Raw genomic sequence first — 25,960 nt, forward strand, 5'->3', positions numbered from 1 at the left:
GAGTTACATTTATTTTACAATATCTTAGATAGTAAAATCTGACAGAGAATTATGTCTTCCTTTATTTTCTATTTCATTTACATTTGTTTTTTTCCCCTTCAACAAAGTAATATATGATTGCTTAAATTTTTTTCAAATATTTCAGAAATATAATGGGGTAGTAAAAGGCTTCTATGAGTCCACTCCCCAACATATAGACATGAGCAAGATAATCACTATAACCTGTTAGTGTATATTCTTCCAGTTTTTTTATTGTACATACACTAATATACATATTACTAATCAGCAAGGTTTTAAATGAGAAAGACTCCACCACTTACCAAAATAAGCCCTGATATTAGTGAGGAAGTGCCTGTTAGGGCCACGTAGAACTTCGGTGTTAATGTGTTCAAAAACATGCTCACTGAAAAAGAAAAGAGAGAGAAAGGGAGAAGAACAAGGAATGTATGAGTATGTCAGTAAAAACAGCTCTTTCATTTTTCTTTCTGCTAAAATCATTCATTTCTGATGATGAGAATTCTTAGAACCATAGTGAGATCCCATTAAAATGATTCACCATTACACAGGCTCAGAATATTAGGTGTCAAGTAACATATCCTGAAAGAAAAAAGCTACATACAAGAAAATAGAGTAGTTGTAATTTCTAACTCCCAAAACAATTGTTGAGAATGGTTTTCATGGATTCATAACCACGGAAGAGTTTAATCAAAGTTGATTACAAACCTCTTAGCCAAAAAAGAGAAGGTGCTCTTACACATTTTGTGGGACTTGCACATCAGAGTCCCTGATGCATCAACAAGCAGTATTTCAACCTTAGAATAAATTGAAAATAGCTATATTTAATATATTAGTTATTAAAGATTATTATACTATGGTTACCCCTAATAAGGGAGGACAAATTGTTGGTGCAAAAGTAATTGTGGTTTTGGCCATTGTATGATGAGTAAAAGGTTTTTTTCAACTTACTTAAAGGCTTTTAAACTGGTCATCAAAATAAATGGAGTCAATGAAAACAAATGAAAAATAAACCTCTAAAAATGAATATGTTCACTGCCAGGCACCTTCTTTTCTTTTCTTTTTTTTAGTGAAACCAAGTTTATTAAGAAAGCCCAGGCACCTTCTTGACCAATTCCCACCACTCTGTTCATATCCACCATCCAGTTAACCTGGTTGCTCACCGATTAGGGTTCGCTTATAAGTATTTTATACATATATTTTAAGTCATTGTTATTTATATCTAGATACTACACAAAACTTTTATTATTATCAAAACCACCACATACTTACTGGGCTTTTTGTGGGAACAGTCACATTTCTTTACTGAATCTGTTTGTAGAAGGGAATCACATCCAGTCTGGTTTTAGAAGTAGGGCTTTGATGTCATTAGAGGGAAAGGCTTTGGCATCTGTCCTGAGTTCAGCCCAGAAAGCAAAGTAATATACCAAAATGAACAGAGATCCCACGTTCACTCATTCAACAAATATTTTTCTCTGTTTATGAATGAGACAATGGGTAAAAAATGAAAGAATGAATCAGACACAGTTCCTACCCTCTAGAAGACCAAGTGCAGTTGAAACGCACAAGCAAATGAGCAACTATTACATAAGTGCACAGATAGGTCCTGGGCGTAGGATTTTATGAAAACACATAAGAGGGATGCATCCCAGGCTGGGTGGCAGGTAAGAAGTCCAGGAGACGGACACATCTCAGCTGAATCCTGAAGAATAATTAAAAGCTAACCAGACCAAAGTGGATGGAAGGAGGGAAAGGAGGACAATCTAAACAGAGGAAAGGACCTGCCTCAAGATGCCAAGGAGACAGCATGGGACTTTCCAAGCAGATGCAAGGGTTGGGGAGGGAAGGAGATTGAGCAACAAAGACATGGATGTAGAGGGGTACACTGGTTGCATTCTTTCGTGCTACCTGAGCATCCTCTCAATAAGCTCGCCTCCCACTGCACCTACTCTTAAATGAATCTGTTTGACCTGTGGTATCTCATTTGCAATCACAAGAGACTGGACTAACACAATGTGTTCAGTCAATATTTACAACTTGAACTAAATGGACCCGGAACTTCCAGGAAGGTAGAAGGCGGCACAGAAGTAGTGATCAGCTGAGGGCTATGAGGTAAGAGGAGGAAGGTACGGTTGAGTTGAGGAGGCTTTCCCTGGCCATCAAAAAAAAAAAAACAAAATAAAGTGATATGTCATTTCCCATGCAAAAGTTTGTTCATGGAAGGAAGGAGATTTTTAAAAAGGAAAAATATCAAATGTGCACAAAACACCCCTAAAGCTTATAACTGCCAATATGATTCAGAGGTGCTTAAAATTCTCAAAATTTCCCTCCACACTATGAGTGACCCCACATTCCCTGTTATTTTTTTAAAAGTCATCAGAGGCTGAGCGTGGTGGCTCATGCCTGTAATCCCAACACTTTGTGAGGCAGAGGTGTGTGGATCACTTGAGGTCAGGAGTTTGAGACCAGCCTAGCCAACATGGCAAAACTCCATCTCTACTAAAAATACAAAACATTAGCCAGGCATGGTGGGTGCTGTAATCCCAGCAACTTGGTAGGCTAAGGCAGGAGAATCGCTTGAACCCGGGAGGCGGAGGTTGCAGTGAGCCAAGATCGCGCCATTGCACTCCAGCCTGGGCAACAAGAGCAAAACTCCATCACAAGAAAAAAAAAGAAAAAAGAAAAAGCCAGCAGAATATTCACTTTGTTATTCTGTAATTATAAACATTCATATCTGTACCATATATACCTTTCAGTAGGTTTCTGCAAACAAACTGAACGCCATTGAAATCCATTTCTAAAATAGAGGAAAAGATCTGCCTAAATTAGAAGTGCTTTAGTAGCCCTGCTGTTAACTGCCTAGCAACAAAAGCATAAAGCAATGGAGAAGAAAGATTTTCTGCTGAAAAATCACTGATCCACTGGGGGCAAACGACTGAAGATTTAATCAATAAGTGAAAAAAAATTTTTGAGTTTTCTTAAAGGAGATAAAGATAAAGATTCCATTCATTTGTTTTTATTTAATTACGATTATATACCAATAATAATTAATAATTAAAGTTTATTTCTCTGGTATATCCATGTATAGGAAGGTGGCAGAGTTGAGAGACATAATGGTAGGCATTAAAATAAATGGAGACACAAACAGAAAATAGAGAAGCAGAAACAAACACCCAGACAGTGGGAGATGCCCATTTAATAACCTATTCATTTACAACCTTATTAAGCATCTGGCTAAAATCATGCAGACATGGCATGTGGCAATTCTGGACATAATATCAACACTTGGTACTTGCCATTTCAACCTATGTATTTATCTATGTGTTTAAGGATTATAACAAAGCATTTCCACAGATTAGAGAAGTTAATTTTCATTTCAGCACCATGAGATCTATATTATTCGCCTTGTCTTGCGGCTGGAGGCTGGGCAAAGACCTGAATGCCAGTCAGCCTGCCCCCAAGCTCATGCTTTTAGCACCATGGGGGACACACGGGAATATTACTGAAAAGCCTTCAGCAAAAAAGGACAAAAGGAAACTACAGTAGCCTTTCATTAGAAAAGGAGAGGAAGCTCTAAATGATACTATAAGACAGATTTTTTTTTAACGTTGCACTTATTTTTATCTCTGCCTTTTCTAGATAAGTCCCCTGTGAGCTTGTCATTTGTGTGTGAAGCACTAGAATGGAAAGGCAGGAAGCCACCCTGAGAAGGGGGAGAATCTAGTTAAAAATTCTTCTATTACATTAGGAAGGCTGCAAACCCCAAACTGCCCTGAAACCAAGAAATATCTTGCCTAGTTTCATCAAAGTCATTAGCAATTATTTTTGAAAACATATGAGGGCCTGATAAAGTGCCTAAAAATTGGACCAGAAAACTGTGAGGTATGTGCTTTGAGACACAAAATGGATATTCCCGATATTCTTTTTTTTTTTTTTGAGGCAGAATCTCGCTCTGTTGCCCAGGCTGGAGTGGAGTGGCACGATCTTGGCTCACTGCAACCTCCACCTCCCCGGTTCAAGTGATTCTCCTGCATCAGCCTCCCGAGTAGCTGAGATTGCAAGCACCAGCCACCAAACCTGGCTAATTTTTGTATTTTTAGTAGAAACGGGGGTTCACCATGTTGGCCAGGCTGGTCTCAAACTCCTGACCTCAGGTGATCCACCCACCTCGGCCTCCCAAAGTGTTGGGATTACAAGTGTGAGTTACCGCGCCCAGCCAGATATTCCTGATATTCTATAGATACATCAGGGTCACCTCCATATTTGCTGGGGCTAGGCAAAACAAATGTTAAAAACCAACATGTAACAACTAATCTAGCTTTGTGAAAATGAACTATAATACTTTACTAATGCACTATTTCAATAAATCAGAGGGCTTTTCATCTGACCTGACTGGGCACCTCTAACAGGTCACACTGCTTGAAGAATATTACATCACTTATTGAAGGGCAGCCTCAGAGAATGCACCACGTAGAGTTCTGAAGATGCTGCACCTTCACCTGGAACAGTCTTCTCATTTAATTAATCAGTAAATGTGAAGGAATTAAGTGTGGCACTGAGAAGAAACTAAGTAGGCAGGGTAGGTACATGCACTGAAAATTAAATTACCTCTATGGATCACAGAAAAGCATAGGTAACAGGATAATACAGCAGGTTCAACTGTGGGAAGTGAAGAATCACCCCAGTGAGCAGGGAATTAATACCAGAAGGCTCACTCAGGAATCACATGGCATGCCCCTATGAAGCCACATCTGTAAGGAGCCAGCCACGTTCTGGCTCTCAGGACAGTAACAACCTGCCACTATTTTCTTCAGAGTATGAGCAACCCCTGTATTACACTCCTGGAAGAGGCCTCTGTAAACACAGCAGGCGTATAACCCTGTGTGTTTGCCTCCTTACGTATATTCCACCTTGCACAGGGAAGCCTTCGAATGAATGAGGTAAGGCAGCATGAATGCCTTGGAGGTACTGACTAGATAGAACTGAATAAGCAGCATGATGAAGTCCACAGCATCCAAAAATATGGGTGTGCTTTGTGCCATATTCCTTTTAATGCTTTGCTAAAATGTGACATGCAAAATGGAAAAAAAATAAAAGTTATAAGATAACAATCAGCAATAATTCAAAGGGTTAAAAAAGAGTCCCTGGGAGAAAAGTTTAGAGAAACTAAATTATTTAGGCTGAAAAAAGAAAACAAACAAAAAAACAACGGAAGGGACTTTATATAAAAGCATTATGCCTAGGAAAGAGACCAGGAATAGGAGACCCAGTCGCCAAACATGAGACCAACAACTGTGTCATGATGGCCCTGAGAGCTCTTGCAGAGCTTTGGTTTCCTATCTGTTTCCCAGAACTGCTCTGAGGCTGAGATGAAATGTGCATTTTCTCTTAACATCAGTCTATAGTCGCTGAGTGCCTACCCTGGGCCAGATTCTGGGGACACAGCAGCTTACAGAGCACTGCCCCTGACCACAAGAGGCTCACAATCCAATGGGTGACAGAAGCAAGTAATCGGATAAGCAAATGGGAAAGGACACATGAGGAAATTATAAGGGACAGGGCACCAAAAGGAAAGGAAGATCAAGAAAAATTTCTGCCAAGAAAAAGCATCTCATCTGAGACCTGTAGGCTGAATAGAAAGTTAACCAGGTAAAGTTACTGATGGCCGCAGAGACTAGGGAACAGTGATGGGTAGAGCCATAGGCCATTCCATGCAGAGTACTGCAGCCCTGGGGCCTGAGGGTGAATGCCCAGGGAAGGAAAGTGAAGAGCAGTTGAGGCACTGGTGGGGAATTAGATATATGAAATTCTATCTAAAGTGCCTGTATACAAATACATGGAATACTGATTGACTAGTAGTGAATGTCTAGTCTCAGTTTCCATTATGATGAGACAAATTAACATGAATCCAAATAGTACTTCTAAAAATTAGGACAGCTGTTTGGTCTTCTCCAAAATTACCAAAATGATTTTTGGAGGACTTCTCTCTAACAAGTTTATGCAGTGCCGGGATGGACAATGCAGCCCAACTAAAAAGATAAAGAATAGGGGGCTTTGGTTTACTTACTTTCTTGGTAAATCAATGTGGGTGAAAATCTCTTTACAAAAAGTATTCATGCACATTTGAGATTGTTTCATTGTCTATAAAATTTAAAAAGTAATACCTATCTTGCATAGTTGTCACAAGAGCTAAATATAATACTGCAGATAAAATGCCTAATACAGCAGACCTCATCAAATAATATGTATTATGATGGCTGTTTTTCTTCTTTGTTTTTTTTTTTTTTTTATTTTTTGAGATGGAGTCTCACTCTGCTGCCCAGGCTGGAGTACAGTGGTGTAATCTTGGCTCAACACAACCTCCGCCTTCCGGGTTCAAGTGATTCCCTTGCATCAGCCTCCCAAGTAGTTGGGATTACAGGCATGTGCCACCACACGCAGCTAATTTTGAAGTTTTAGTAGAGATGCAGGTTTCACTATGTTAACCACGCTAGTCTCAAACTCCTAACCTCACGTGATCCACCTGCCTCGGCCTCCCAAAGTGCTGGGATTACAGGCATGAGCTACTATGCCCAGCCTGATTTGGCATCTTATATTACTATAGCTGTAGAATGCGCAGGGGAGACTGAGCTGAATGTGTAAATGGTAGGAGTAGCTGTCATATTAGCATTAACTGAGCATCTTCTATGTGCCAAGCACTGTGCTACAGTGTATAGCCCAGGAAGCAAAACATCCACATTGTGATCAGTCCTTATGTGAAATATGTATGTCCTACAAAACAATGAAGAAATCATTTAATAGAAGGGTACTTTTATCTGGATTCCAGTTGCTTGGGGTAGTACTAAACCTGAGGGTGATTTTGAAAGCAGCCATTTTAGAAGGCAAAGAAATGTCCCTAAAGTCTTACATGTGCTCCTAAATCTCTGATTACTGCCTTACCAGATACCATGGGAACAATCAATTGAGCCACAGGCCATATGGGAACCACCTGTGATCCTGTTTATTCCTTTTCTTCAAGTCTTCTTATGGCTTATGACCTAGGCCATGTTAAAGCCTAAACCATAACCTAAGCATGCTGGTTAGTAATGTTTTCATTGTAAGGGATGAATATTTAAGGCCACAGTACCTTCCAGGCCCTAAGACTGGGCATCAGGGTGGATTAAGAAATTGTCAATTTCATGCAAAGCAACATTTCTGAGTTAGTTACTGAAAATGTGCTTTTCTATAGAAAGTACATTACGAGACAAGTTAGTCTAGCAGCGACTTCACCTCAGACTGTTTTCTCAGACCTCCAAAGTGAGGTAGGGAAAACAATGGAATAGTTTAATACATCATTTGTATTTTTGTTTTTCCATGTGATAATAGAGAATATTCTCTTCTCTCATTTTATTGTTCTTTCAACCTTACTAACTTCTCTCTTCATTCCTGTCAGCTTCTATTAAGTAAGGCTGCAATTTTACTTCTGCCCTTCCTCATTTACCAAAGGACAAGGGAATGAAAAATGGAAGCTCTAATGGCTTAGTTTACACTCCTGCTAATTTCAAACAGATTTCTAAATTGCACAGCTTTTAAAATGAAAGAACTTTTTCTCAGAATGACCCTGTGACAGACAAACGCTAAAGTGACTCCAACGAACCCTGTTCTGCTGGTATTCATAACTTTTTTTTTTTTTTTTGACAGAGTCTCGCTCTGTCGCCCACTGTGGAGTGCAGTGGTGTGATCTCTGCTCACTGCAAGCTCCACCTCCCGGGTTCACACCATTCTCCTGCCTCAGCCTCCCGAGTACCTGGAACTACAGGCAGCCCCGGTTATTCATAACTTTATGTGACCCCTTTTCCTGGAATGTGGGTGGGACATGGAGTACGGGACTTGCTTCTAACAAACAGCTGTATATAAGATTCTATGTTGGTGGCAGACAGAGACATCCTCCTTACTGGCTTAATGAAGTAAGTGACCATGTGGACCGCAGGCAGCCTCGACAACAGCCAGTCAGAAACTCAAGCCCTCAGTGCTACAGCAATGATTACTGTCAACAGCCTGAGCGAACCTGGAAGCAGATTCTCCCCTGACCGAACTTGCAATTGAAACAGCAGCCTGGTCACCACCTTGATTATAGCCTTGTGAGGCCCAGAGCAAAAGACCCATCTAAGCCATGCCTGGACTCCTGACACAGAAATTGAGAGATAAGAAGTGTGTATTAAGCGGCTGTATTTATGGAAATTTGTTATGCAGCAATATAAAACTGATACCATCACCAACATAATAACTCATGAAAATAAAAATCAACATTGACATCTGATAATGCTGGCTAACCGCAGAATGCCGAGAAAGGGTGCTAAGATAATCCAACTCTATGTGCCCCGAGCGCTTCTTTCCCAATTGTTCATAAATAAAATACAACTTCTCCCTCTGCTACCATGACATGCTATTTCACATGCTGGCATGTAACTGTCTTTGCAAATGTGCTAATACTAAAGTAGATGCTGAGAGGAGCTGTTTTTTTTAACATGGAAATAAAATATCTTCATTTCACCCAGTAAGTGGCTTTTTTCTAGTCATATTTTAAACATACAATATTTGCATGTTTTTTAAAAATCAGTTTTACATCAAGGCAGAGCAGCAGTTCAATCAAGGATTAAAAGCACAGCACCAGCACTTCTTTTCCTCACTTGTTGCTTCGCTGCCCCTCTCCTTGTCCTTGGCACTGGTCTCCTTGGGCTCTGATAAGGTCTCGAGTTTTTATGCATCACAATCCCCTTGATAAATCCTGTGTCATTTATTCTTGAGGAAAAGACGTGGAGGTATATTTTTAGACCCATTCCTACAGCAAGAAACCCTCATAAATCATTCTGTCTACTCTTCCCTCCACTCTTGATGTTGCCATGGCAACTTTACAGGTACACCGTTTCTGCCGTACTGGGAATCTGGCTCTGCTGAGGAGTGGAGCTGAGCACATTCTTTTCTCAGCTGTGATCTGGGAAACTATACTGGAGCAAACTGTATTGGTGGGAACAAGGCAGCGTTCAGTCTTCATGGCACCTTCTCCCTTGCTGGAGGGAGGCCATCTGTCAGCCTTCCCTGATATCATGAAGGACCATCCAACACCCAGTCACACACAAACCTTAATAACCCTCAAGGACAAGTGGAGCAAGATCTCAGACTATCTGTTCCCTTTTAATTAGAGGAACCTTGATAATGAAGATCTCCACCCTGGTCAAGAACAGGGGAAAGACCTAAATAAGTCTTATTATATTTTTAATTATTTAAAATATGCTTTCATTTATGGTTGAAGACTATTTTATGAGTTTGTCTGTTTCTCATAAACTATTTAATACCAGGAAGAAAAAATAAATGTCTATTTGTACACAAAGCAAACCTTCCCCCTAGTTATGCTGAAGAGAAATAGAAACTTAGCTAAGACAAGGTGTTCCAGGCTCTGGGAACCTCTTACAAGCACACACACTATGTCTCAATCCTCTAGCAGCCAACACAGAACACCCAGCCACAGCCTGGTCCACAGAGTACTCCGTGTTTGATAAATGCTAAATGACTATCAGGGGCAGAGTTCTAGATAGGAAAGTTATAACAAGCATTTCCCAGGACTTCTGATAATAACCTTCTTAAGAAAATATAAATCTGACAAAACTGTAAGTCTTCGGTGGCTGGGACCTTGCCATTCATGTGCGTGTGTGTGTGTGTGTGTGTGTGTGTGTGTGTGTGTATGTTTCTATCCCTAGACTACCTGTACAGTCTGAAGTCCATATTAGGGAGACTCAATGACTACTACACATTAATAAATCAAGATGGTCCCAGATATACTTATATTATCCTCATACAGCAAGACCATGGCTATGAAGAACCCTCTGAAATTAGCCATGTGGGATAGTTAAGGTTTTATCCTATTAAACCAAAGACACTTTTTAAAGCAATTTCCCAAGAGAATCTTTACAAAATGCATTACATACTTGACTTCACCCTTAAAAAGTATGGCTGGAACATATTTTAATCTTTGTTTGGTAACTCTAAATCATCAAAATGAATGTAAACTACAGTACTGTATTAGCATGCAAGAAAGTTTTTTAAAAAACTGTTGAGGCCGGGTGCGGTGGCTCATGCCTGTAATCCCAGCACTTTGGGAAGCCGAGGTGGGCGGATCACAAGGTCAGGAGTTCAGGACCAGCCTGGCCAATATGGTGAAACCCCATCTCTACTAAAAATACAAAAACTAGCTGGGCGTGGTGGTGGGTGCCTGTAGTCCCAGCTACTCAGGAGGCTGAGGCAGGAGAATCACTTGAACCCAAGAGGCAGAGGTTGCAGTGAGCCGAGATCATGCCATTGTACTGCAGCCTGGGCAACAGAGCAAGATTCCATCTCAAAAAAAAAAAAAGCCATTGAAGTACTCTAGGTTATTGCCCTCCAAAAGTAAGTAATCCAGGACAGGGTTTTGTTTTGTTTTGTTTTGTTTTTTTAATGTCTTCTTCATGTTATTTTTGTCACCTGACACACTATCAGATATGAACTATTATTTGTTGTTGTGTACCTGCTTCAAACTGCTTTTTCACCTTAATGTGCTACTCAAAAATCTGTTGTGATTTCAAAGGCACATGACCAGCTTTGGTCATTCAATAGATATTCATATTCAATGTGTGGCCAGGCACTATGTAAAACACTGGTGATACAAAGATACATGATACATACATAGTTCTTATCCTCAAGGAGCTCTGGGTTTTGTGGGAGAAGCAGACATAGAGACAAATTGGCAGGCAATTATAATTCTGGTGTTGCTGAAAATATAGAGCTAGTACTCTTAACTCAGCTGTGGGCTGGAGGGAGTCAGTGACAGAATGTGCATAAAGGAAAGTTTCCTTGAGAAGGCTGCTAAGTATAGCCCTAAAAGATGTGCATTGGAACTATGTAAAATAACAGCTGTGTTTGAGAGCCAAAGGTAAGGCCTTCCCTTGGTAATTATTTTATGCTCATCTGTATGTGCTATATGTACTGGCCTTTTCTTTCTTACTTAGCACTTGGTGCTCTGGGGAGTTGAAATGATTGGATCGCTGAGTTCTCACAAGGTGCAGTGTCACTGTAGGGAGCTATAATACATGCTCTTATGGGGTGGCTGGAGTGAGTGGTATAAAAGGACAATCCCATTTGTTCTTGTGTTCACACTGGAGTACTCCAAAAGGCTCTTCACAGCATCAGTCATGCAAAATGTGCTAGGATTTTTCCATTATCTTCAGGGGAATTTGTTCACTAGCTTCTCATTTACTCTTCCTATAACTGGAAGTTACACTGAAAAATATTACAGAAACTTTAATAGTAAGATTTCAGAAGATTACATGCTATAAAGCTGAATACAGCAATTCGTTACTTAATGTGCTGGAACCTAATAAAAGGGTTCAAAATACTCACAATAATCAGCTGATTGAACAGACAATTGTTAAATCTAAAATGCATGGAAATAACCAAGAAATGTAAGAAGAATGTTAACAAGTATAATGGAATAACCATCTATCTTCTAAAACATCTTTCATATATGCTTTACATTTATTAATATCTAAAATATATTTAGCTTATAAAAGGTATCATACACTGAACTAGACACTGGGGACAGAAAATAACATGATAATGAGAATGACCCTACCCTTGAGAAGGGAAAACGAGATGGCTACACAAATAACACAGAATATGAAACATCTCGGAAGAGAAGTACAGATAAAATCTAGAGGAAGTAAACATTACTTCCAGCTAGGAGGGTTAGAGAAGGTTAATGAATGGGATGTCCTTCCTTCTGGGCTTGGAAAGAAGGATAAGCTTTGAATGTGAGATTAAAAAGGAAAGGAGAAAGTATGGACTGTAGGTAGATATCACAGCATACATGAAGGAACTGGGTTGGAAAACAGGGCAGATGAGAAGCAGTAGGAGAGAATGTTGGCTCAAACGTAAAGCCAAGAAAAGTGGACTTTATATAGCAGGCAGAGAGAAGATCCTCACCATTCATAACCAGAGATGTGACAAAGATGGATGCATCTGGTAGCAATGGGGTAGAGTGTGTAAAATGTACAGCTTCAGGAATTATTTCAGAGGGGAGCGCCTATAATACCACTGGAGAGGGGAGTTGGGCATATCAGATGTTGCACAGTTAAATTCAACAGGATGTGGCTTTCCCAATGTGACACAAAGGGTGAGAGTCTGGGCATGTTGGTGAAGTGGGGCCAAAGTCAAATTTCAAGTGATTAAAGACAGTGAATAGTAAGGAAATTAAGGCAGCCAGCTCAGCTATTTCTACAGGCAGTCTGGCAGTAAAGAGAAGAGCATTTATCATTAAGTGTGACTTAAGTTAAAGATATAAATGGCATTGAATGAGTTATTAAGTAAATTATGAATAAAACTCAAACCTTTTTTCTCCTGCAAGAACAATCAGCCCTTCTATGAAGTATAATACTGGTTCATTCTTACACCAAACTTTTAAAGATATATGTATGGTTAGTCATTATGAATGTGTCTCCTTTCTCTGAGATTCTTTTTTATATATGCCTTTAAGAAAAATTAAAACACAGAGAACTTTAACTGGCATGATTTTGAACCTGACAACTACACATATGTATATTCCTGTTTTATCAGCCGAGATTACATGACAAAACAAAAATAAAGCTATTTTCTAATCTATTTATTCTGATTTTTACACTTTCTATTAATTTACTTGCTTTGTTTTTAAACCCTCTACTAACTGAATACTAAATAGTTTGCCTCAAAGGAAGATAATATTTTGGGTCAGAGGAACAGCTACAGGCCATGGGGTAGTAAAAATCAAATCTGATCCTAAGTTGGGTTTTTCTTTTCATTATATTCTCTAACAGTTCAATGACTAATGTACTTCTCTTTTGAGGAAAAGCTGCCCCACAGAAGAAGGCCTGCTGCAAGCTGCATTAAGAAGGCTGCCTTCCTCTGGGTGAGGGTGTGTAACCCACAGAGATAAGAAGCCACAGGGGAAACCACCACACAGGCCACTATTTTAGTATTCAGCTGCTCCCAACTGCGTGGTTGTCCAAAATAAGCCCTTGGCTTTATTATTTTCAATTCTAGTAACTACATTTGGCTTTGCATTTGTACCTAAGGACCAGTTATTATTCCAGAAAGTACCTACAATTATCTCCTTAGGTCCTGGGCTGTGAACTCCGGTTAATCACAAATGCACCTAGCTTTAAATAATGTCTACAGGTAATAGTCAATGGAAACTGGAGCACTGATATTTTCAAATATTGGCAAGACAGTTTTTTTTTTTTAATCTATTAAAAGATGCATCTAAATTCCAGGTGCTTTTTATTACCACACAAATCTTAAGCTAAATTCATCCCTAATAAAAATGCTCCTAGCCCCTGCAAATGGCATTTCCCCCTCTTAAAAATCTATTCTTATTATCTCAAATAGTGTCCAAAATGGTCATTCCTCATGGTGAATAATCTATTCATCTGTAATGCAGAAGGAAAAAGAAAGAAATTTCATGTTTTTAATTAGCAATTGTCTAATGCCTAGATCCTCAGAACCTAGACAATGTTTCTTGAGGTGGATCAGTAATTGGTTAAAACTCAAGGTTAATGAAGCTACAGTCCTAGGTTTGAATGAGTCGGTCAGCCTCACACCAAGAAATCCTGTGCCACGAATTCAGAAGTTACCTCTGGCCCAGGTGTATTACAATGAGTATTACCACTGGAAGGCCAACCATCACGTTACCATAGAAACAAACAAACCTGTATCCCCAAAATGGATGGAGATTGCTTTTGCTTTTCAAAGTTATTTTCCCAAAACATTTTTTAAAATGCAGAAAATTAAAAAGAAAGAAAGAAAGAAACCATTCCTCCCTGCCCCTGCTCAAGAAAGAAAAGAAAAAAGAAATGAAAAGAAAAGAAGGGGTAGGGAGGAGGTAGGGAGGGGGAAGGGAGGGGGAGGGAAGAGAAGGGAGGGGGAGGGAAGGGAGAGGAGGGAAGGGGAGGGGAGGAGGGGGAGGGGAGGGGGGAGGGAAGTTTGGTTATTTCTTTGATTACTAGCTAGGCTTAAAATTCTGTCTATTTTCTCTAGTTTTTAATGCTTTAATTAATTGTTTAATTTAATTTAATTACTGGTTCGTGTTGTTTGCCTTTTTTTCTATTGGAATGTCACTAATTTATAAAAGTTCTTAGTACGTTAACCTCTTATCTGTCATAATTGATGCAATTTTTCCCTTTTCTTTTAATTTCCTGAGTTTCATTTCCAGAATTTTAACAAAACGCTTTCTACATAAAAATCGAGAGGAAAACATTACTGGAAGAAAAACTTCTATATACAATTTGCTAGAAAGTAGAATTTACTAGAATGTCCCTTTCTATCCTCCAGCTATCTTTGATGCAAAAAGCAGAAGGAATACTTTGAGAGTACTTGATAGCATGCAGAAAAACAAAAAGAAACCACTCCATTGAATATGCGGAGCTTCACAGTGCTCGAGGCAACTGCATAGCAAATAGTCATCGCACACATACACACAGACACTAACCATAAATATTGTTTGCTAACAGAAGGGAGAATAAGCAGAGAGACATGTCATTACATGAGATGACATGACTACTGGTTTAAATGTCTCCCTAAAACTGGAAAATGGACAGACACAAAACACAGAAACCATTAAAATGAGACATTTCTCAGTTTCATCACAGGCAAAACCAGATACAGAAATGATGGGAATGTAACATGAGACAGACCAACAGCTGCAGAGAAAATAAAATAAGAACCTAGCTGATGAAAAGAAATATTCAAAAAAAATTCGACTTGCAGAGTATTGGTGAGTATGTTTTTAACATAAAGTCTACCTCAGTGTAGTATGAAACATAACCTTTTTCTCTTCTGTCACAGAGCACTAGTGACTTTTGATGTTTTTCCCCCTTCTTGTCTTCTTTTTTTTGTACAGAATCAATATGTATTTGCCTCTTATTTTCCTTTTCTTAGGAACAACCACCAGGACTGACTTAAGCATTACACAGATACACATACCAAATTACAGGGAACAGGTATCTACTGTTCTAAAAACCTGGAAACAGAAAAAATGACAACCTAAAATCAATTTGCTCCTACCACTTTTGAGAAAAGTAAAAACATAAAATATAATTTTATTCTCAGATTAGAATAAAAAATAGAATGCTCCCTGGTTCCTGAGAAATTTTTAAAACTTTCATATAATCACAATTTGTAATGGTTGAAAATTATTATTGGTACTTGAACTTTACTTCCTCCCACAAATAATAATAATAATAATAATAATAATAATGGTAGCAAACACTCATAGAATCTTCATAAAACAACCAGCAATGGGCTAAATGCTTTACATTGTGTCTTAGGAAATTTTCACAACTTTGTGTTATTATCCTGCCTGTGTCTAGAGATAAGAAAGTGAAGATTAAATCACTTAAGTCACTTGTCCAAAGTCACGCAGATAGACAGTGGCAGACCCAGGATATGAATTCAGGTACAACCAGTGCTGAAGCCTGAGTTCCCAACCATTGTTCTAAGGGCTTCTTACACTGGAAGGATCCCACAGCATTACTCACCCTGGGTTCACATAAAGCATGTACCCAAGCATGTGTTCACAGGTGTTTCCAGTAGGTTCATTTCTTTCCATCTGTGCTGACCTCAGTGGTCCAATCTTCCTTTCTCTTACCTGGATGATCATATCCCCCCAACCTGTCTCCTAGATGCCATCTCTCAGCACTCAATCTAGCCCAAACTCTACACTGCCACCTGAGTCATCTTTCTAATACATGGGAATTGATCTGCTCCAGCTTAAAGATCACTGACATAAGGCATGACTAAAACAGATGAAGAAGCTAATACCTAAAGATGCTAAGTGCTATTCCCTAGGTCATTTTTCTAAGAATTGGAAAATCTGCTGGTTTCTTAGCCTGTGCCTGAACTATTGACTACATAGTGTTAGAGTAAAAAGTAGCATTTTTGCTACCAAATTTAGAATCTCAAACCCAAGTATTTGGATGTCTATGATAGTCTACCAAATGCCTATGTCGTCTACATATATGCTCAAATAATTCTTCAGCTTCCTTTTTCTCTGATTATTGTCATTTGTTAATAAGGAGAAGATGGGAGACGGAACCAAAGCCAGGAAGTTGGCAACCACCAGCTTGCCTTACGGCGCTGCCTCCATATGCTCACAAGGAAATCTCTGCACCTGGCCTAGCTTCTGTGCTGAGCCACAAAACAAACATGAATGCTTACTTTTTTTTTTTCTTTCTTGAGAATTGAGAGAATATGCTTCATTACATATATTTAATAGACAAGTCATATGTTATACAATCATATATAAAAATATATCATAACTCTATATTGTGTGCTAATAATTTTATAAATAATAGCTTTAATCCCCTGATAGATTGAACACGACCCCATTCCTGTACTTATTCTATTCCATGTTCTTATTAAAATAGCAGAGACATGTGGCCAGGTGCAGTGGTTCACAGCTGTAATCCCAGCACTTTAGGAGGCTGAGGCAGGTAGATTACCAGAGGTCAGGAGTTTTGAGACCAGCCTGGCCAACATGGTGAAACCTCATCCCTACTAAAAATACAAAAAATTAGCCGGGCATGGTGGCAGGCTCCTGTAATCCCAGTTACTCGGGAAGCTGAGGCAGGAGAATCACTTGAACCAGAGAGGCAGAGGTTGCAGTGAGCCAAGATTGTGACACTCACTGTACTTCAGCCTGGGTGACAAAAGCGAAACTCTGTCTCAAAAATAAAAATAAATATATATATGTGTGTGTGTGTGTGTGTAAATTAGCCAGGTGTGGTTGTGGGTGCCTGTAATCCTTGCTACTGCAGAAGCTGAAGCAAGAGAATCGCCTGAAACTGGGAGGTGGAGGCTACAGTGAGCCAAGATCATGCCATTGCACTCCAGCCTGAGTGACAAGAACGAAACTCCACCTCAACATAAAATAAAATGAAATAAAATAAAATAGCAGAAAAATGGAAGGTGTTCAATAGTTGACCAGTTCCTAAACTGTGCTGAAATACATCCTGTCACTAGATATGTATGGTATTACAAGCAGAGCGACTATTAAACCAACACACCAGACCTGTCTACATCAGGGATAGGAACATGCAGCCTGCAGGCAAAATCCAGCCCACTGCCTGTGTTAGTAAATACATTTTATAAACACAGCCATGCTTGTTAGTTCATGTATTGTCTATGACTGCTTTCATGCTACAACAACTGAGTTAAATAGTGTAACAAACTGTACAGCCTGCAAAGCTGAAAATATTTACTAACTGGCTCTTTACAGAAAGGAGTTTGCTGACCCCTGGTTTACCTTGAATAAAAGCAATGCTTCTCTGGTATTTTCTACTATTTTCTACTAAATAAGAATATATTTCAGGGGAGTTATGAGCCCCGCTTAAGAAGCAAAGCGTTAAATGACTGTTTGCCCCATTACATCATTTGGGAAGTCATCAGTATCCCAGTGATGCTGCCATTCCTCAAAACTTTATAAAACTCCTAAATGTAGCCTAGCATACCTTCTTTTCAATATTCTCAACTCTGGTAAATATTAGTATTTCTAAGGTAGATTTTTACTTTTAGTAACGTGCAAACTGTGTATAGCCCAAACTAGTACCAGCATTAAGTAGTCAGCTGTTGTAGCATGAAAGCAGTCATAGACAATACATGGTTTTTCTCATGGATAAATTATGACTACCTATTAATGAAGTGGGTGTTTCTATATGAGCATTCAACTAGTTCAGATATCAAGTGTGATGGTGAGATTTTGTGTGTCAACTTGGGTAGACTACAGCCCCTAGCTATTAAATCAGACACTAAGTATTGCTGTGAAGGTATTTGGTAGATGTGATTAAAATACACAATCCATTGACTTTAAGTAAAGATTATCCTAGATAATCTGGGTGGGCCTGGTTCAATCCATTCGAAGGCCTTAACAGCAGAGCTGAGGCTTCTCTGATAAAGAAACTTGACCTGCAGACAGCCGCTTCAGCTTAGACACAAGAGTTCCAGCCTGCCCTTCCTGATTAATGGCCCGCCCTACCCATTTCAGACTTGGCTAGCCAGCCCCCAAAATCCTGGAAGCGAGCTCATTGCTTTTCTTCCTCTCTCTCTCTCTCTCTCTCTCTCTCTCTCTCTCTCTCTCTCTCTTTGTCTCAGTGTATGTGTGCATAGCCTACTGATTCTGTTTCTCTAGTGGAACCCTGGTATATCAAGTCTAAATAAAAATGCTTCAAAAATAATTTTAGTCATTTTTTACAATTGTCATTTTAGAGAATACCAATTCCTTGGATAAAAATAGCTAGCTAGAAATGAAACTCATTACTGTACAGTCACTCCCTATTACATCTGAATTGCTCATTTCACTCTGGCAGAACATAAATTCTAAAATAAAATCATTTAGACAAAAACTACTTGAAACCATAGAGTACTGGTTTTATTCCAGGTGTCACTGAAGTCAGAAAAATCATTATGTCTCAGATAAACAATGGTGGTAAAAAGATGAATGAAATGATTAAAATTTCTGCTACAGGTCGTGCCAAATCACACTTAAAATAATTTCTATAAAAATTGTAAAGAAAATGATTAACACATTGAAAAAATTTAATAAATTGTGGGGAGGCATCCAAAGGTTTCCTGGATCTAAAACATCAAAAAGATGAATAACTTGAGAAGCATTTAAAATTGAAGCATTCAGACCTGCCATGCATATATTATTATCCTGGCCTTAATAAAGATTAATAAGAATGAGAAGAAGCTCCTGGGGTCATGTTAGGTACCTACTATGAGCTTACTAAACAGTAGCTATTACAGTTTCTACATTTTAAAGTCAAAATTTTATTCCAGTCATCTAACTATTGTTTTAATCAACATTTGAGATAATACCCTTTTATATTTTAAGTCATATTATTTTATATTTTTTACTTACATTTTAAGCTATTTTATAAGTTATAATTCTTTTGCTTTTATTTGGAAATAAAATAACCAATATAATTTATTTTCTCTTCCTAGAGTGAGGTCAGCCAAAAACAAGAAAGAAATTTAAAGCATCCTGGGAAGTCATCATATCCTTTCTCCCCAAGAAAATCTAGGTTTGCTTGTTTCTGTGTACCCCACAACACCTGTGTTTGACTATGTTTTTCACTTTGGATTTGGATTTTGGTGTGATATACACAGTTCCAAACAATGAATGGATAGAAAACTCAGTGACATAAATAAAGGTGGTATTAAAATATGCACAATAGGCTTCCTCTGCACAAATCTGGTGATTATTAATACATACTCTGCCAAAATATTTAAGTACCTAAATGCAGAATGTTTAAGGCTAGAAGATTATCTATTTATATTAAAAGCCTGAAATTTGGAATCTTCAAACTTACTTGCTAAAGTCATTCTAAAAATCTGATGGGATCTTGCTCAAACACTCATCAATCCCATAAGTTCGTACATGTGAATTGAGCATATTTTTGTCGTTCTTTAAAAATCACTACACGTGGGAATTTAACCTAAGGAGATAATAATAGGTATGTACAAGTATTTACCTTCAAGGATATTCAGCAAAAATATATCTATAAATATATTATTTGCAAAAGCAAAAAAATACAACAAACTAAATATACAACAAGAAAAATGGTTAAATATTAAATCTCTATATGATATAATTGTATGCAGCCATTAAAAATCAAGTTACAAATGACGGGAAAACGATCACTCCATTTTAGTTTAAAAAGCAAATAATATAAGTGCGTGTAGTTTGACATCTTTTGTTTAAAGTGTATAGATGATACGTTAGCTATCTGTATAGGTACATAAACATAAGTACAGTTTCTGTAACACATATATCACTGAAAAATAGAAGGACAAACATTCCAGTAGTGCTCACCTCTGAATGGTAGAATTATGAGTGATTTTTTTTTCTTCACTACAGACTTGAAATGTTCTACTATATGTGCTAGTGGTGTATTTTAATCAGCAGGACAAAAGGTTTCTAAAGCATGACATAAAACTAGAATCCATTAAGTAGTTATCTTTGGATGATAGAATTACATGGAACTTTTATTTTACACACTTTTTCCATTCTCTCTAGTCTTAAATATTTTTAAATGCACTTGTTTTATTTTGGTAACAAATAAAACCATATATAGCTTTAAGAACAACCAATACAGGCTGTTTTCTAAAGCAGGAATTTAGGTGAATCTTTTTTTTAATTGTTTTATTTTAGTTAAAACAAGATATTTAAGAATAAGTTGACAGAATAATAGCAACAACAACATCAAGAACAAAATCCTCCTATCTTAAAAAGTTTTTCTAAAAGAACCAATGAGAAAAAGTATTTATATGTATATATGTAATCTGAATTCTAGTTTTAGAAAGATGGTACATGAACATGAAACAATTTGTACTGTTTACTACAATCACAAAATCCTGTATGAAATTACAGTTGTCCCTCCGTGCCCATGGAGGACTGGTTCTAGGAATCCCCTCACCCTGTGGACCCCAAAAGCAGAGGATGCTCAAGTCCGTTACATAAAATGTCATAGTGTTTGCATATAACTTATGCACATCCTCCTGTATACTTTAAACCATATCTAGATTACTTATAATACCTAACACAATATAAATGCTACATAAATAGTTGTTTTACTGTATTGTTTAGGGAATAATGAGTAAAAAACAAATGCTGTACATGTTTAGTACAGAGGCAACCATGAATTTTTTTCAGAATATTATTTTCAATATGCCATTGACTGAATCCGCAGATGTGGAACCTGCAGATTCATAGGGCGGACGGCATTTGTTTCAGTGCATTTATGACTATATATGAATAACACGTAGACTTATTCAAGAACCTAAAAGAGAATGAGAGGCACTTAGGAAGCCAACAAGTCTGATTTAATATGAGCAGAATGCATCTAAGCACTATGCTCCCCCACCCAAGCACTATCCTCCATCCTTCAGTGTCACAGTGAGCTGGTGTCATGACTTAATTGCTGAGTTACAGCTAATTATAAGGTAAATGAAACACTAAAAGAGAATTCACCCCAACCAATTAACTAACAGAGTGGTTATTAATTGTACTGGAATGTCCTACATATGCTAATTCAAACTTTATCACCCATAAAGACATCCATACAACCATGACTCTTTTTGTTCTATTCTTTTTCAAGCTTTATAACAGTAGAAATGACCCTGATGCAAAGCATCTATCTTGCTACCATGTAGCTGACATTCAGCTCTGTCCAACTGGACATAAATTTCTATGCCTCACTCTGGGTTTTAAGCAGTTACTTAAAACTGCATGATTACTGCATGGTAACAAATTGATAATAGCATAATAATTACATTAGAAAGAATGAAAGTAACATGTTAACTTGGATTCACAATGCTTATTGGGTTATATTATAACCCAATAATGCTACTAATCTGTTTCACCAGAGAGATGGATTAATTAGCAACTAATCAGCAATGCTCCTAAAACTAAGGTTGTAGAAACATAATTCTAGTTTTTGAAATCTTTACTTTTCTATTCTACTGTTAAAACTGTTCAAAATGCCCAGCTGCACCTTCTCAACATCAAGGAGTTACAAGCTATGCTTTGGATTCGATGCCAGTTGTATAAAACTACTACATGAACATGGCTGCAACTATGAGTTCTTCCCTCTGTCCTTCACTCTCTTGTAGCCACATGGAACCTTGTTTCCTAGAAAAGATTTAGGGATCAGATTTGCTCTCTCTTGGGCTAACAGCTTAATGTCTCTGGGTCAATTTTTCTTATCTATAGATTGAGAGATTTGGACTACAAGGCTCTTTTCACCTCTAAGACAAATGACAAATCTCTAATGACTGCTCTAGCATAGCATTTAAGCGAGGAATCCAAAAACTTTTGCAACTCATATCACAACGGGCTAATGTCACTAATAAATAGAGTTCTTAGAAATCAATATCACATTCCAGCCTGGGTGACAGAGCAAGACCCTGTCTCAAAAAAAAAAAAAAAAAAGAAAAAAGAAAAAGAAAGAAATCAATACCTCTTTCACAACAGAATTCAAACCCACACTGATTACATTGGCAAAAATCCAAAAATTTGATAATATACACATTTTTTTTCAGGTTTGCTTAAAATGAGGCAAACCCACATGCTGCCTATAATATCTATTATTACTACTACAACATATTATCCATTCTAAATGGTTAAATTTAATGACATTCTGGCCGGGCGCGGTGGCTCAAGCCTGTAATCCCAGCACTTTGGGAGGCCGAGACGGGCGGATCACGAGTTCAGGAGATCGAGACCATCCTGGCTAACACGGTGAAACCCCGTCTCTACTAAAATACAAAAAAAAATTAGCCGGGCGAGGTGGCGGGCGCCTGTACTCCCAGCTACTCGGGAGGCTGAGGCAGGAGAATGGCGTGAACCCGGGAGGCGGGGCTTGCAGTGAGCTGAGATCCGGCCATTGCACTCCAGCCTGGGCAACAGAGCTAGACTCCCTCTCAAAAAAAAAAAAAAAAAAAAAAAAAAAAAAAAAAAAAAAAAGCAGTTACTGGATTCCTAAATGTCACTCTTTCTCTGGTTTGAGGACAGTCCTTTAGGATCTTCAATAAATTTGTGTGCTAGCCATACCCTGTCATAGACTTACATGTTATACTTCTACCTTCCTCTAAGTGATGTTATAGAAAATAATAAGACAATATGTATAAATCACTAGGAATTCCTGATGATGGAGACAGGAGGCAGATAAATTCTAGGCAGAGAAGGGCAGGTCCATGGCAAAGCCCCACTCTCAAGCTGAAAAACCTGAAACCATGGCCCAAAGTTAGAACTTATATCCCTGTTTTCCCACTCAAATATTCCCTTTTCCTAAACTGCCCATGGTCTGCCCCACCCTGCATCCTGTGCCTATAAAAACCCCAGGCTCAGCCAGCAGAGAAAGGAGAAGCAGCTGGACAGCAGAGACTACAGCTGGACATTGGAGAGAAGTGGCTTGACTTCAGAGACACAGCTTGAGAACGTAACTTTGGAAAAGAATCCGACTGCAGAGAGCCAGACTCCAGGAGATTACCTACTCCCGTGTCCCCTTTTCAGCTCTCCTTTCCACTGACAGCCACTTTCATCGTCAAGAAAAATTTCCCACATTTACCATCCAATTTGTTCGTGTAACCTTGTTTCTCCTGGACGCCGGGCAAGAGCTCGGGAGCCATGAGTGCAGATACAAAAGGCTGATAGACTGGCCCTTTGCCCTCACTGGCAGAGAACAGCCACCTCACGTGAAAGGGTGAAGGGCCCCCTGAGCTGTTAACACTCAAGCCATCCATGGACAGCAGAGCTAAAAGGGCTCTGTAACATGCCTCCTGGGGCTTCAGGAGTCGCAGGGACGCTGCCTGGATGCTGCCGCAGGGACGCTGCCTGGATGCTGCCGCAGGGACGCTGCCTGGATGCTGCCGCAGGGACGCTGCCTGGATGCTGCCGCAGGGACGCTGCCTGGATGCTGCCGCAGGGACCCTGCCTGGATGCTGCCGCAGGGACCCTGCCTGGATGCTGCCGCAGGGACCCTGCCTGGATGCTGCCGCAGGGACCCTGCCTGGATGCTGCCGCAGGGACCCTGCCTGGATGCTGCCGCAGGGCCTGCACAGAGTTCGCTCCTGCCAGTGCCCAAAAGTGCTCGCTCCAGCTCCTGTACCCAATCACCTCCCACAAGGGGTGGAACGCAGTGGGTCTGAGTGGAGTTTGATCCTGCTGGTGCCCAAGTGGCCAGCAGACTCCAGCGCTCATGCACCTCAGTTCCTGCCTCGTTTGCTCGCACACTCCCTCCCATGAGGAGTTGAAAGCAGCGGGCTGAGCAAACAAGGCACCCCTGTTGCAAGTCCCACGAAGGCATCAAGGAAATATCCTGCCTCAGTAGTGAGAAATACTAAGAAGTTTTGGGTGTATGTGTATACATACACATATGGATTGACTAATTTGTAAATTTAAGGTATCCTGATTAGCTAAATCCCAAATTGATAATCTGGAAATGAAAAATCTACTTTCAGTTTCACCAAAGATTTATCAAGATACTTTCTGTACCTTTGTTTTATAATCCATAATCTGTTTTTTAAATTGTTACGGAAACACCAGAGGTTTGGTCTAGGTCCTGCTGCGTGCCACACAGAAAGTCAATCACTAAGGTGGCAAGTATTGCCAAGGAAGAAGGCTTTAATCAGGTGCTGTAGCTGAGGAGTTGGGAGCTCACTCTCAAATCCATCTCCCTGACTGACTAAAATCAGGGGTTTATATAGCAGGTAAGCAACGTAACGATGTGTAAAAAACCAGGAAGTTGAGAGGGCAAAGAAGCAAACATGGTGAATGAGGGGATCTCTTGGCATATGGTGCAGTGATGTGGTTTCAGTTCTTTGATACTTTTTGTGAGAGGCCTAAAAGTCGTTTCCTGAGGAAGGAACTCAGAGAAATCAAATATGTTTCAACATTTTCAATGCCAGAAGGGTCAATTTCTATGTTTACCAAAAAGAACAGCCTATGGGGCAATTGGTTTCAAAACAAGATATCTTGAAATTCTCTCATTTTTAAGGAAGATCAGGATAAATTACTGAGTTATGGGAATCCCCTGCAATTTATGAAGCAACTGTTCTAGAAAACTCTAAAGGCAGGGAGATGAGAGGATGTATGTTCTCCAGCTGTCTTTTTTCACACTGGTTCAGGCCTCACACGAAGAGGCCTGGAAGCAGGAAGAAGTACAATGTGGAGGAGAGCAAAGAAACACATCTTTCCTTCCCTTACTCCTCGACATCCAGAGGAGTAGATGGCAGGGAAACAATGGGCTGTGCTGAGAGGCTGAACTTCTTAATCTTACAATTAGTCCAAATATCTTAATTTGGGAGCAAAGAAACGTGTAGCCCCTACATTATCTAGCTCTACCTCCCATTCTAATCCTTCTCTATCTACCTCCACTCCTTTATTTCTTTAGATACAACTTCTACCATGAAACAAAGTAAAAACTGTCACTATGTTGAGTTCAGTGGTTATAATATATATTCAAAATAAGAAAAAAATAAACCTTTGAACTATGAGTGCTTATGAACTTAAGTAACATTAAGGATACTGGTCATTAATATAAATTTTCATGAATAGGATATATTTTAATAGATTTTTTGCAGTATGTTTTAGAGTAATTATTTTCATCTTTATTCCTCACAAAAATCCTTAGGAAGGGATAGAAATTATCCTCACCATATTAGCATACCACTGGTATCACCTTTATCAACAAAAGAAAGTTTTTAAATATTCAGTTATTGGATTTAAGCTAGAAAGGATGAATGGCACCCAAAATTACTAAATTCATCCACTAACCCAAATTGTGATAGCATCACATAGTTCAGCTGCAATACTAATTAATTTGAAATTATTCTATGAGACTGTGTATCTGTACCAAAAAGACTACAAATACAAAAAGGGCATTATTCACCATAGCACCACTACTTACTAGCAAACAAACATGTCAACTAACTACAGCTCAATGTCTTAGAAGAAGTCAATCACATCTAATTTTGCAGAGGTTCTAAATAGAACACCATTGTTTATGTTGTGGAGTGCTGGTTTCCTTAACTTCACCTGACAGAATTACAAAGATTTAGGAGGTTTAATCTCTCAAAATCTTATTAAAACAAATCCTATTACCCTGCCTCATTATTTGAAGTCACAGTGTATCTAATGACTTTTCTTTTACATGTACTAATCAGGCCTGGCCACCCACAGATATTTGTAAATTGCATTATCTTCTGTCTAACTAGCTCATAGTGTGTGAGGTGAGGGGGGTCGCCATAAACAGTTTCGGTGTGATTTACTTTTCCTAACTGCCAAAGCGCTCTCTATGAGGGGGAAAAGATCTGCTATCTAAACAAGATAGTAGCTTGTTTTTGA

General features: G+C 38.9%; 1 protein-coding gene across 11 annotated transcripts in view; it reads right to left on the minus strand.

Moving 5' to 3' along the window:
- The window catches only part of ST7 (suppression of tumorigenicity 7), a 279,749-nt gene that overhangs the window by 132,761 nt on the left and 121,028 nt on the right, over positions 1 to 25,960 (minus strand). For 9 of the 11 annotated variants that reach the window (XM_050785116.1, XM_050785115.1, XM_050785120.1 and 6 more), the window contains exon 2: positions 321 to 403. In XM_050785116.1, coding sequence (XP_050641073.1) covers positions 321 to 403 — 83 coding nt within the window. Of the gene's footprint in view, positions 1 to 320; positions 404 to 1,287; positions 1,555 to 25,960 lie in introns of those variants that run through there. The other 2 variants (XM_050785119.1, XM_050785123.1) reach the window with 2 other exon arrangements.

This window comes from Macaca thibetana, chromosome 3, assembly GCF_024542745.1.
Source record: "Macaca thibetana thibetana isolate TM-01 chromosome 3, ASM2454274v1, whole genome shotgun sequence".
Classification (NCBI taxonomy): domain Eukaryota; kingdom Metazoa; phylum Chordata; class Mammalia; order Primates; family Cercopithecidae; genus Macaca; species Macaca thibetana.